Genomic DNA, 14,154 nt, shown 5'->3' with positions numbered 1-14,154 from the left:
TGTGGTCCTTGGACGGACTACAAAGTGCTACCAGGTGTAACGGGGCACTGCGACTTGTACTGTTTCAGTACAAGTCCACTTCACACTGCTTCAGATGTGAGTGGTGCCTCTCGTTAGGTGACGTACACTGTACGTATAGAGGAAGACTTCTCTTAAGGCAAGTTAGCTTAAGAGTGTAAAATGAAAACTGTATTAATATAGTTAAGTGTCTTGTTAATCTATCTTTGTAAATGTTGTCTTAACTATAAACTAATACTAAACATGTAAATGAATTCTTATCTATCTTATCTCGTAACTCTCTTTGATTACTTCTACAGCTGATTAGTCTGCAGAATAAATAGACATAATGGTCTATACCGATTTATAGATAAGAATTCAGGAAATTACTATTTAAAGTAATATCCTGCAAATATTATCTACCTTTTGGATAATATTAATTAACAATCTTTTATTGTTAATTTCATGTAACGATACACCCCGTTACATCGGTGAGCCTTCTGTGCAGATGGCATACACACAAAAACGTTCAGGCCAAGTGCAAAAGATCCTTTCCCGCAGGCATATTGTGGGGTGAATTTTTAAGCAAGTGTTAGGCGCTTGTGGTTACAAAATCGGAAGATATGTATTAATCACAGTTGAAAAAACTCTCAATTTTTCTTTTGCCTTTTCGTGAAGTTCTTGGGTATATTACCAAAACATGGCTCTTCGACAAAGAGCAATTTGTAGATGCTTGGACCTCAAAAAAACTGCATTTTGGCAACAAGGCAACATCACGGGTTGGGAGGGACCCATGCATACATCAAGAAATTCCTCCAAGTGTCAGTTGGGGATCCGCTCTCTTTATTTAACAAGCTTGTACTTGCCGTGGAACATCAGGTTTGTTGAATTCTTATAGTATGTCCAACCAAAGGCCAAGATTTTAATTTATTTATCTGTAATCAAATCTGTTTCAAATTTTGTATTTTATACATTACTTAAAATCACAACAGGTGAAGGCAAAGGAAGCAAAGCGCAGTGAACAGAAAATGCACCATTTGCTTGGGTTACCCTCAGTCTTTAAATTGGTCTCGGGAAAAATCTCAAAATTTGTGCTGAAAAGATGTCTAACAGAATTAAGAAAGTTGGAGGAAAATCTTGAGCCTTGCACCGGCATTCTTACATCTACCATGGACCCCTTGTATGCACATACTTCAGGAACTGGTGAATAAGAGCGGCATGCTAACTGCATGTGATTTTCACGAACAATGGCATCTCCATTGAATGGAAAAACTCATAAGTTAAATTTCTGACCAACATTTTGACAATGACATCAAAATGCAATGTAAATTTATTAGCAAGCGCTGCCAATAGCAGAAAAGATTGAAAACATTGCTCAAGTTACTCAACTTATGAACCGGCAAAGCAAATTTGTAAAGCTCAAGCCTTCAGCCATTAATTTTGAAACCCGTAGTCGCCCAATTGGTGCCCGAACCAAACCAAAGAATACTACGAAGCGTGCCCATCAGAATTTGAGTTTATAGAGAAGCAGGTGCAAACCGCTTCCTCGCTGTGCTAGGGTGTGTGCTTAAGTAGAGCGTGGCCGCATTAGGACGTGCCCGCCTACACTAACAGAACTTGTAAAGTTGGAGGAAAATCTTGAGCCTTGACCGGCATTCTTACATCTACCATGGATCCCTTGTATGCACATACTTCAGGAACTGGTGAATAAGAGCGGCATGCTAACTGCATGTGATTTTCACGAACAATGGCATCTCCATTGAATGAAAAAATTTATAAGTTCAATTTCTGATTAACATTTTGACAATCACATCAAAATGCAATGTAAATTCATTAGCAAGCGCTCGCAATCATTGCCAATAGCAGAAAAGATTGAAAAGATTGCACAAGTTACATAATGTATGAACGGGCAAAGCAAATTTGTTAAGCTCAAGCCTCCAGCCATTAATTTTGGAACCCGTAGTCGCCCAATTGGTGCCCGAACCAAACCAAAGAATACTACGAAGCGTGCCCATCAGAATTCGAGTATATAGTACGAAGAGGCGAAAATGTGGTGATTGTGGTCAGGTTGGACACAATAAGCGCGGGTGTCATTCTATTAGGATGAAGAATGAAAAAGAAAGTCACCAGAAGCATGATAAATCCAACTAATACTGCAACTGTTTCTTTTCTCAAACTTCAGATCATGAACTGACAAGACGTCAATAAAACCTCTTTAGTCAGCAATTGCCTCAGATTCTTACACAAAATACCATATCTGTGAACGATGTCTCTGTTGATGGCAACTGTGGCGTCCGTGCTCTGGCCATCTGTATGGATCGCCCCCCCCGGGGATGATTGCAACCATAATCGACAAGAGCTCTTCAATGAGATGCCTAGCAAGTTGGAATTTTACACTTGTCAATTGCAGGAACGTTTTGGCAACCTACAGAAGATGTTAGACCATTAAGTAACCAAGGAAAGCCCAGTAGGAAAGCCATACTGGATGCAAATGCCTAAGCTTGGGGATATAATTGCAAATGCTTACCAGCGGCCAGTACACTTTTACTTAAGCACTGGCTCCAGTCTGACATTCCTTCCATCATTCAGCCTACCAAATGAAAAATTTGCCAATTTGCTTTGCATTTGTAAATGGCAACCACTTTGTTGCTAAGGGTCAAGCATAGTATCTTTCTATGTCGCATCAAGCTCACGTTGAATGAACTCGGCAATAGCCGCAATTTGATCGTGTTTTGCATAGCAACAACATTGCTCGGAAGGCTGGCTCGACATCGGTCGTGCTCATCCGTTCGGTCGCTTTCCATTTAGGGCGACTAACGTGAGTGAACCTCTCAAGCGTAGCGTGGAAGCTTTACGCGGTGCGTGAAAACTACGTTGTCCGTTCAAGACGACGTACGCTTCATCATTCAACATATTCATGCTGGATGATGCGTACGTCGTCTTGAACGGAGACCACGAAATGCTACCACGTGTAATGGGACAACTTTTGCTTGTACTGCTTCAGCAAAAGCGAGCCTACACTTATAATAGTGTAGTAAAGGAGCCTCCGTCTACTCCATGTACACGACGCGCAGAGGAAGGTTTTACTTGGACGTGCAGAGGAAAAATTAAAAGTGACCAAGCGTGGCTTAGCTCTGAAGGTGGACTAAGGAAGGCTTCTATAGGGAAAAAAGTAAATCTGTATTAATCTAATTTAATTCCTACGTTAGTAAGTGCGCACGAGGAGCCGGATTGCCGCTCCTGCGACGACACTTTACTAGAGTACTTAGCGTGTTTGTGAGGTCGCTAAGGCGCCCACCACAACTACCTCACTGCACGCAAGAGAAGACCGTCTAACCGCTTCCTCGCTGTGCTAGGATGTGTGTCTAAGTAGAGTGTGGCCGCATGAAGACGTGCCCGCCTACAACCCCAGTAGGCTACGACGCACCCCTTTCGTAACTGGCTGTCGGCGGTGCCAGTGCCCCGTCGATGTCGTCTTTCTTCTCTGAGCTTGAACTCATAACCGATTCGTTGGCAAGCTTGCTTAGTTCAGTTCAAAGAGGATGTCTGTAGCACTGAAATAAAAGGATTCTGTCATTGATTTTTTGCGTTAGTTGTCTTACCTTTCTTCATTTCTTTTCCACCCAAGCCGTTTCCTGCTGCCGAAGCTGTCCAAAGTTTTTAATCCGATAGGCGATAAGTCGTGGGCCGCTACTTCACCTATCTCATCATGCCTTTTCAGGCATTTCCTAACTAGCGTGAAACGACTAGAGTAATACCATTTCCAATAGATGATGCTGCTGCTGCTGAGGAGCAAAGGTTCATGGTTCTGTTTCTCACTGGTAACTTCTTCTTGCCAATGACTAGATTCTTGTCGCCGTGTGATAGATAACCTATGCTGCGGCTAGAAGGCACACATTGTCGACTTATTACATGTATCGGTGAGAGATTTGACTGGGAGCAGACATAAATTTCAGCTTTCACTTCTCCATTTTCTCTATTGCCTACCTTTTTGTGATTTTGAAAACAAAAGCACAGCCTTCTTGTTGTTCATGGGCATCAATTGCTGCCTTTGATTGTTTTAAGAAAGCGTGGGGATTCTGGGCGGGTGGCGCAAGGCTGTTCACTGCGGGTTTTTAGAGATATAAATGATGAATAATTTTTGAATGAATAATTTTTGAATGGCTTAATATGAATGTCGAAACGGGTAACGGAAAAGCCGTGGTAACAAATCACTTCAACTTCATTTCGACCCACTCAGAAGCCATGACTTTAAATAAATAAATTAAAAAATGACGGGGGATGTACAGTTATAGCGGCACAGTCTGTCTGAAGCAAAAACCGCTACAAGAACACCACTTTAATTTTCTGGTCACAATTATGGTTGAAATAACTATTGTAACATCGGTAGCTCTTCCGACTGACTCTCTCGCAGTAAGCAGCCGATTAACAATAATTTAAGTCTTTGTGTGTCAATTGACAGGCATATCGGCAAACTTTAAATCTAATAAATAAGCATCCATCCCAGAGATGCCAGGTATGCGTTTTGAAGTTCAGTCTCAATACTAAAACCCTACATCTCGCAAATGGTGCACGTGAAAACACCAGATCGTACAGGTTTTCAGAAGCTGCACCTCCCTGCCGCACTTTTTTTCCATGCTCCAAGCCCTGACCACCTGCACAATTCCACAACTTCCGTCGTGGCATTCCCAGTCGCTTTGAACCCTCTTTGTGGTCATGAAGTCCACGAATGTCGTCATGGCTGGTCGGAAACAGGCTTCGCGTACGTCAATGAGCACGCCAATCTTTCTCTTGTGTACATGGTCGTCAATCCACGTGTCCTCATGTTTTTTTTTTGTCTTTTCGTTTCGTACTGCAGGCGTCTCACGTCAAAGCCATCAAACGAATGGGAAAATGCGCGTCAAGGTCAAACGACGGTACCTCTTGAAAGTGACGCCAATTGAGGCGTGGGACTTGGTTCCGTCCGAGTCCGGTCGAAGTCGCAATGCCTACTGCACGCTTGTGCTATTGGACGAAAACAAACGCGAGATAAAAGGCGAAAAGCAGCGCACACCCCCGTTGCGCCAGGCAAATCCGGTCTGGAGTCCACTCAAAGCCGCGGTCTTGCGCTCTCTCGAGAGCCACATCGAGTCGCATCAACCGCTGGGCATTGGTGCCGCCGCGGCTTCGGAAGAATATACGTTTGGGATTCAAACGAACCTCGTGAAGGCTAAATACGTGCTAGTCAAGTGCAAAGACAAAGGACGCGTGGAGAATGAAGACCTCGGACGGTTGTTACTAAGCCTTGAAGACATGAACACAAGCGGGGACGAGCGAGTCGCGTGGTACGATTTACAGCTCCGTCCTGGTGGCAAAATGAAACGAGTACAGGGCAAAGTGCGAATATCGAGTCGTATTATGCGCGAACCGAGTTTATGGCAACTCTGGACCGCGGCCGAACAAATGCGACAGGAATTGCCAGGGAAAGACCGGAGTTTGTACTTGAAACCCCATTTAAACGTGATTACGGGGAAAGAAGCTGTCGAGTGGATGCTGTGTCATGGATTAAATCGTCCAATGCAGGGAGGCATTACGTGCTCGACTGCTGAAGAAGCCTTGTTATTAGGTACAGCATTACTTCGCAATGGCGTTTTGATGCACGTGTCGGGCGATCGACGATTTACGAATAGTACGTGGAAATACTACCGCTTTCTTGTGAATCACTTGGACGCGACGGTGCAAAAGGAGGCGATGCGACAGCGTGATTTACTTTTATCGGGTGAAGCTGAAGAAGTCGAAGATATGGAGGAAGAAGTGCTAACACGGACCATGATGACCATGTCGGTATGCAATGAGGAGGAACATGGCTTAGGAGCTTCTCGTGTCGCTAGTGGATCGACAGCGACTCCTGCAACGAATTCAACTCGTGGCAAATCCAAGTCGACATTGCGAATTGAAGATTTTGAACTCTTAAAGGTTCTTGGAACGGGCACGTACGGTCGCGTCTTGTCCGCTCGTGGCACGGATGGAAAAGTCTATGCAATTAAGATTATTACCAAGATTGGTATGGACGACACTATGCGTCGAAATGCCAAGATTGAACGCGATATGTTGCGTGAAGTGCGTCATCCTTTTGTCGCATCGCTTCTCTTTGCATTTCAGAACGAAGACAAAGTGTACATGGGCATGGAGTTTTACAATGGTGGCGACTTGCGCCACCACTTGACAATGAATCAAAACAATGAACTCAAGCTCACAGCGGGTCGCATTAAGTTGTATGCTGCCGAGCTCGTCGCAGGTCTTGCGCATTTGCATAGTCTGGACATTATCTACCGCGATCTCAAACCCGAGAACATTCTGATACAGAAAGATGGCCATATTGTTCTTGTGGACTTTGGGTTATCGACCTACGCGCGCCATGACGAGAACATGAAAGCCCACTCATTAGCGGGATCCCCTGAATACATTTCGCCTGAAGTTCTTGCTGCCGCGAACCCCAAGAAAGGTGACCCGCTTGCACTTTATGACAAGACATGTGACTGGTGGAGCCTTGGGATTTTGATCTTTGAAATGTACGTTGGCCGCACGCCGTTCAAGGATGATAATAAGGCCATCATGTATCGCAATATTGCAGAGGGTTTTCTCTATATCCCTCCGGAATTGCCCGAGGACGTTCAGTCGTTGCTTGCTGGTTTGATTGAGCGTGATCCATTCAAACGTCTAGGAGCGAATGAAGCGGTACCGTTTTCCATAATGAAACATCCGTTCTTTCAAGGTATTGACTGGGAGAAATTGCAACAAAAGAATATTGAACCCGAGTGGGTGCCTGATGTTATCGACGATGCCGATGCCAAGTATGTGGATAACGAGTTTATTAACCAAGTGCCCGTAGACACGCCAGAGTGGCGCATGCTTGACTCGGTCGATCGCGAGCGTGAGTACTTTGAAGACTTTACGTATCGCGCCACGCGGAGTATTCAAAAGTAAGTCTGGACAGCTGTTGTAACACGAGTGAGTAGATGTGGTAGGAAATCGAGACGTTTATTTCAATTGAGACTTTTTCAAACCTTGTCATATTGGTTTCTCGGCGAATTTCAATAAACAATAATTGACAAAGTTACATCGCCTTTTTTAATATTGGCTTAAATGATGATGATAATAACGCAGTATTAAAAAGCACAAAATCGCATGTTCAGCTCTAATGAGAACGATGCGCAGGAGCGGCTGCTGCGCGCACCACTAAATTCCCAAAATGCAGCGATGGGAAACACTAGTGGATCGGGTTTTATTCGCCAGCACGGCAATAATGAAAATACCGGCTTTACGTCACTTTCGACGTTGTCAGCGCCCACGACGTATTGGCAAAAGTGCGTTTTTTTTTTTAAATTACGATTGATTGAATAAAATGTTAATATGATGGCGTTTTAAGAATGATGAGGATGGAAGCCGCCACGCTTATGCGGTATCTGCGCTACGCCAATGTGGTGCTGGCAGTGCTGCAGGCACTCGCCGGATTTATGGGGCTCTTTAATTTGATGATGCTCGATATCACGTGCTTCCTTATCTCCTTTTACGCTGTGTACGTCTTTAGTAGCGACTTCTCTGCTATTTTTATTTAGACGTATCATTGATTACTTGCAGCGTATTTGCACTACTATTGCTGGCATTCGAGTGTCGTTTTAAGCATATGGAGCCTTGGATTCGCCAGCAATTTGGCTTTCTGTTTACATACCGCGGTCGCACCGCCTTTATCTTTATCGTGGGTTTTATGGACTTTGGCATGGAAGGCTCGCTGCCTTTTTTCGTGGGATTTCTCATGTGTGCGAACGCGATTCTGAGTCTTGTAATTATGCTCTTCCACCCGCAGTTCCGTGAGGGAACGCTCAATATGAATATGGATCCCACGGCGACGTACCGTCCTGCAGTGGAGGAGACCGAGACGCTTTTGCGTCAACACGAAGGAGTTGCAGCGAAGGCTGGAGCTTTTGTGCTCCACGAAGCTGAGGAGCATCCGGAATTTATGGCGAAGGTATGGGCACGCTATCTTCATTATGTGATGTATTTTGTAACTAATATCGCTGTTGCGACGAGTAGATGGCCCAGTCTTACGCTGCTCAGCATGGCTACATTCCTCCAGCGCCATTGTAGGAATTGACAAGATTACTTACGACGTGATTGTAATATTTTTTTAAAAAAAATCAAGTTGCTTGTTGGCAATTTATATGCTCCATCATCCAAACAGTATTGTAAAGTTTATTTACTTTATTACCAATGAGCGTAGCTACTTAATTTCGACGTCCCTGCGCCCGACTTGTATTCACGAGCTTGCGACAGTGTTCCAATAAAGTTTAAGTTACTTACTGCAGCATTAAGACCTCGAACATTGAGTGAGTATTGATATCTATACATAAGGAAACTCGTGACATACCCGCGGGAGCTTGGTAGAATTTTTTTTCAACAGTAACCAACATTTTGTAAGACCTACGAAGTTGGTTGAGTTGAAGCGTATTTTTTCTTGAATACGGCGTTGCACTTTCAATTTGAAATATGTTGAGCTCAGCAGAAAAATTCGTGACTGCAAGCGGAAGTTTTACTAACGAGGCTGCTCCGGAACTAAGCTGCAAACTATCCATGCAAATTCTTTGCTTTGAGCACGTCGTTAAATTCTGCGTTAGAATTTTTATGGTCTCACTTAAATAGGAAAGATGACTTTTTGCCGTGACAATTAAGCAGTAACAGAATTGGCTAAGGCAAGCAAGAAAGCTTGGTCAAATAAATTTAAATGACGATCGCGAATTTGTTTCAAATATACCATTTCTACTTCTTGACCTTTGTTTGTCGCTGTTACGTCTCTAGCTTCTGTTTGCATATGTGATGTGTAAGACTGCGGTGCTCAGAGCAATGTTCAGTTCGACAAGCAAAAGTTTCCGCTTAATAAAATTCATCTCAATTGACCTTGATTTGCCGACTTGCTTACAGAATAGCGAGGGTATCTCATAACTGATATTATCAAAAAAGATTCAATATTTATGCACGAGACACCCCGTCACAAATAGTAGACGTTCGGTTGACAATAATTGACACGGCATTTGAATTCGCAACTTTGGCAAATACATAGAAGGAGTAAGAGACGACGCGTCAAACATGAAAGCTACGTGTGGATGCCGAACATTTACAACTAAGCTCATGTATATAACGAAATGAGTATTGCGATAGATAGCGGAGCACGGAAAGGCCATCACTGTCATAGGAACGATAGCGCTCAAAGGTGGCTTGCGGCGATCCGTTTCGCTCTGTCTTACAGATTTTGGTCGGTACGAGTCCGCGCCTCCATGGGACAACTGCTCGATGTAGATGCTCGAATCGTCTATAGCTTTCGACAGAACCTTCATCTATTGACAGAGTGCATCGAATGTAAAGAGCTATTCGTCTTCGAGAATGGAGCGAAGAATGCTATTTCTACTTTGCCTCTACAGCACTTTCGTCGCTTTCTTCGAGCCAGAGAAAGATAAGAGAAATGTCGCGGTGTCTCCACTGAATATTCTGTCGTGGACAGCTACTTATATATAGATCGTTTAACGACAAAAAGTTTGGGCAGGAATACAGGGCGTTGCCTTACCAAGCAGCCTCGTTTCCTGCTGCGTATACTTCAACAATTTTTCTTTCGTTTTTTCCCCAACTTCAAAGATTCCTGGTTAATTTCTGAATGCAAGAAGTAAAAAGCCAACTTAACAACACAGGTCCAAAGCGTTTCCAATTGATAAGACTGAGCTTAGTTTTTTAGTCTGAGTTTAGAATTTTATATATCAACGCTTGTTAATGGCAGTCGTTTCCGAAGCGAAGAATGCTATGCACATTAGCTCCAATCTATATGCATCATTTACAATTAATTTAACGTCTTTTCTTTTTCTTTAACCTACAACCGTTGAAAGGTGACAAGAAAGCAATAACTTTTAAGTTTGCGATAGCAATCATAAATAGACTCTAGTTCAATATTACTAATTTCGTGCCAATGAATTCGAGTACCAAAAATGTGAAAAAAAAAATTGATCCCGAGGCTGAAATTTTCATAACTTCATTAGCTCGGTAGTATTTAGCGGTTTTAGGCCCATTTTATTCTACATATTAGCTGCTACAAAACCCCAATTTGCGTGATTACAGTTTTCTACGGAATGCCCACGCGCACAAGACGCAAAAACCTTCAAAAGCGTCGAAAGCGGCGACTGTTTGCCGCCATTGCGTCGGAGATACTCTCAGGCGTGAGATTAGAACATTCTGCGTAAAATTTTCTTGATAATAATGCGACATATTGACGTCTAGAATGTCATTTGTGTGTATTGATCTCGAAAGGAGATGGCTGAACGAAAACCGGAGCAAGACGAGTTGGAAAATATGAGGAATGAAGAGGAAAGACAACGTACTCACCAGCAATGGGCGATAGCAGTGCAGAAATCTGCTGCAGCTTTTAACAGGAAAACTAAAATTCTTGCTCAACGCCAGCAGCTACTAATTTCGCTGCGACAGGTGGTTTGCTTAAGCATTCAAAGAAATGTATTTGATGCTTACGTATTTTTATGGCCACAGAATTTAAAGCAATTTGATGATAAAAAAATAGTAGGAATAACTCAACAAACTTCTGCTTAAGAAATGGCTTTATCACACGACGCACATATCATTTTCCTGACTCGATCGCGAAGTAGCCTTGAATTCCTTAGAACTGCAGCTCGGCGCTTTTGCCGGTCTACAACTCATGAGAATATAAAGTCATTTGTCGACATCTTAAAGCTTATTCTTTGAGCTCATTATTTAATACTATAAAAGGTATTTAACATTTAAAAAAAACCAATTGGTTCTGTAGGCCTTCCGAGTCTTAAGAGCATTAATTGTGAACCTTTATTTAGGTGGCTTTGTTTATCCTCACCATATCCGAACATGTTAGCTGGTGTATTGCATAAGGAACTGGTGCCACCAAATGATCAATTCCCACTGGTTCTAAGTCCTCACCATACAAAGTGTGCGCCTACCGATCTTCATTTGCGCGAGTTCGCCCAGCTCGAGGTTCAAGTGAAAGCTTTGCAGATTCCAGCGATCAATTCTCGCACCTCTGCTGCTCGTCTCGCCGAGTGTTTTCACTATTATTCGAGACTCTTTACAGTTGAATCGTTTCTGTGGCCGGACTTTTTGGCGGTTGTATTTACCAAGCTGGCGGAGCACTTTGCTGCAAGGTAGATGCAATTAAAAACGTAGGTCATAGTGTGTCTTAATTCTTTGGTGTTTCTAGCGAGAATATTATTGTACAAAGCGCCATTTTACGTGTTTTTCAACGAGCTAAAGGTCACGTAGCACAAGTAAATGATCCAAGCAAGGTTTGTATTACAAATGGGATAATAGGACTGCTGCGGTGGATACTTATGCCTGATGCCGAAGCTTTTAGGCCATTTAATGGGACCTTTACTGCACGCCACCGCCTGTACGGCACGGACAATGGCGCTGCAAATACTAGCTACGATGCCGTCGCTCCTTCTCGAAAACACAACGGTGCAACAGCAACTTATCAAGGGGATAAAAGCTACAAATTGGGATGAACGCATGGCAGCCATTGAAACTGTGCGTGCACTTTTGCCATTGCAGCCTTCCTTTCAGAAAGATGTATTGACAGCGACTTTAGAGGACAAGACGACCGAAACATGCTGTCTAGCTGCTGATGCCGTGACGACTTCAATGGAGGCACAGAAAGTATGGACGTACTGTGCGGAGTTTTATGAACGGCTTGCTAGTGACAAAAATGCGGTGGCTTGTGTCCGCGCGATGACGAAGCTTTGTGCTGCGTACCCCGATACTCTCTTAGCAATGCATGGACAGGTATTACATCACATTCTCGATCATGACCCGAGGCCTTTAATCCAGAACTTTACACTATTAATTACGCAACAACTTGTGTTCAACGATGGAAAAGATCGAGATAATGAGGAACTCCCAGCTATTATTGAAGGCATTTTTTCGAACTTTTCGAATCATTTCGACAAATGGAAATTACGACATCAATTATCTGCGTTACTGCTCCTCGAAAAGTGGTCAGCGGGCTACGAAGTAGGGAACAATGCAGTCATGTTTCTCGAAATAATAAAGACACGACTCACTACTACTGCTGATGAACGCTTTGGACGTGCTTACACGTGCATTGTTTCAAATATTGCTCAACAAACACTTATTCAAGATCACTCAACAGCCTTTGAAAATCATATTGATGAATTACTGCGCTTGTTGCATCCTCGTGCTACGAATACTGCCACATTCACATGGGGTCACGCTTTATCCGCGATATCTCGACTCTGTCAGGATTTTTCCGTACGACTTACACCATTGGTCACGTCTCGTTTAATTGAGCTTTTCATTATCCTCGCGGACGCAAAAGTGGACCAATATGTCGCCATACCTCGCCGAAATGGCATCATGAAGGTGCTTGGAGCTCAAGCTCAACCACCTCCTATCAATCTTGTTCATAAAGCACTACCAATGTTGCTTCAGGAATTATCGACAATCGACCAAACGGATGCCAATCGAATGCAAGCCCTAGCAAGAACCTTTTTTCTCTGGACTCATGAGTTGGTAAGAACTCCCCTCGATCCGGACCATGTTACTAGCCAAACGATACGCGCTTTTGAGGAACAATTGTTTACTTTCGAAAGCGACAAATCTCATGCAGAGCGCTACGAAATGGCAACAATTGCCATGTTGCGAGGACGTTTTTCTTTGGCAAAGCAGTGGCTGAGTGAAGTTGCAGCCATGGTCAGTAGTGAATGTTTTGGTGGCTGGTTGCATGCTCTACTGACGCTATGTGAAGCCGAGTCACGAATTGCAAACCACCAGTCCGTCGATCTGGAAAGCTTGCATACTCTTACTTGCGCTCGGGAGTATTTGCAGGCGGCGCGTACACCTCTTTGTCGCTTTGATTTTCAGCTACACTTTGTAGCTGCTCGTCTGAGATGGCTGCAGCTAGTGCAAAATGCACAACAGTTTGCTGGGGAGATGGCATATACCAATGCACCAGGGCATGTGGCTGGACGAGAAGGGACGTTGAGCACGCAATTCCGTGCTCTGGCACACCAGTACGACGTGCTGCGTACAATGTTGCTGGGTGCGAATCAGCCGGATTTGGACTCGCTTCAGTTTCACGTGCAATTGTGCCTTTTACTTGCTCGAGCAGTCGAAGGATTGATGTTGCTTCAGCCGATTGACTCAATTGATTTTGCTGTAACGCGTGGATCATGTATCGATACGTCACAATGGAGCTTGCAAGTAGTCACAGAATTGAGTGAAAGTGTACGAGAAAAGCTCCATCGCGTTGCGCAGCTATCACCTTTGCGTCAAGCCAGTGTTGGGGCTCGCATCTTGCAACAGCTACTAGTCGTTCTCTGTGCCCTTCCCAATGCATTGCCGCCTCTGTTTTTTCGCTCACGACTCGGTCGAAAGCAGCGTCTTCAATCGAGTGCACAGTTTCTCACGTTTGCTGAGAACGCCACATTTACGACGAAACCTCGCCCACGTTCCCAACTTGGGGTGTCTCTGGGCACTGATTTTGTGAGTGTGTTGAAAGGTGTGCTAGCGGTGCCTATTGGTGCACAAAGCTATTGGCAGAAACGAATAGAAGCTGTGGAAGCAGAGGTGCTCGTGTATTCGGCTAGTGTGGATGACAGTGATAATTTGTCGAGCCACGAGTGCATGGAGGCAACGGCAAGTGATAAGCTAGTGCACTATCGTGTTTCAACGATATTACCGATCTGTTGGCAAAGCGTGAAAGAGACAGCTTCAGGTAATGATAGAAGGCTCTATGCTCCGTTCGAGATGCCTGTGCACGTAGCCGCCACGAGAGTGGCGGTAAAAGGATCATTCGTGCTTGTAGCCAAGTTGAAGGTGGTTGATCCTCAAGGTGAAAAATGGTTACTTGCTGCTACAGGTTGTCGACGAGGTTTCATTGTGTACTAACAGAAGTAACCTTTTTATTTGATGTCTAATGATGCGATTGTTTTCGTGATCAATACTCAATTCTTCTTCAAGAATAAATTTGAAACGAGGTCGAAAATAAAAAAAAAATAGATTTTTCATTAAATATTTCAAATATGGTCCCAAAATAATTCTATTTTTATAATATTAAAATAACAACTTACACGTCCTTGG

General features: G+C 43.7%; 3 protein-coding genes across 3 annotated transcripts; all 3 read left to right on the top strand.

Moving 5' to 3' along the window:
* The first annotated feature begins 4,735 nt into the window (after positions 1-4,735).
* CCR75_002636 (uncharacterized protein) lies at positions 4,736-8,209 on the top strand. The gene is made up of 5 exons (XM_067960733.1): positions 4,736-4,759; positions 4,856-7,343; positions 7,406-7,555; positions 7,618-8,005; positions 8,071-8,209. Exons 2-5 carry the CDS (start codon positions 7,165-7,167, stop codon positions 8,122-8,124), a joined length of 771 nt encoding a protein of 256 aa, XP_067815499.1. The 5' UTR covers positions 4,736-4,759; positions 4,856-7,164; the 3' UTR covers positions 8,125-8,209.
* Positions 8,210-10,071: 1,862 nt separating this feature from the next.
* CCR75_002637 (uncharacterized protein) lies at positions 10,072-10,772 on the top strand. The gene is made up of 3 exons (XM_067960734.1): positions 10,072-10,235; positions 10,327-10,500; positions 10,561-10,772. Exons 1-3 carry the CDS (start codon positions 10,149-10,151, stop codon positions 10,618-10,620), a joined length of 321 nt encoding a protein of 106 aa, XP_067815500.1. The 5' UTR covers positions 10,072-10,148; the 3' UTR covers positions 10,621-10,772.
* A 136-nt stretch (positions 10,773-10,908) lies between these two features.
* CCR75_002638 (uncharacterized protein) lies at positions 10,909-14,152 on the top strand (the record flags this gene model as incomplete). Its single annotated transcript, XM_067960735.1, has 2 exons — positions 10,909-11,201; positions 11,258-14,152. The coding sequence occupies 2 exons, from the start codon at positions 10,909-10,911 to the stop codon at positions 11,559-11,561; spliced, it is 597 nt and encodes a 198-aa protein (XP_067815497.1). The 3' UTR covers positions 11,562-14,152.
* Between the last annotated feature and the right edge of the window lie 2 nt (positions 14,153-14,154).

The sequence above is a fragment of the Bremia lactucae genome, linkage group LG19 (assembly GCF_004359215.1).
Source record: "Bremia lactucae strain SF5 linkage group LG19, whole genome shotgun sequence".
Lineage (NCBI taxonomy): Eukaryota > Oomycota > Peronosporomycetes > Peronosporales > Peronosporaceae > Bremia > Bremia lactucae.
The sequence above is the reverse complement of the archived record's forward strand: the minus strand, read 5'-3'. Positions and strand labels throughout refer to the sequence as shown.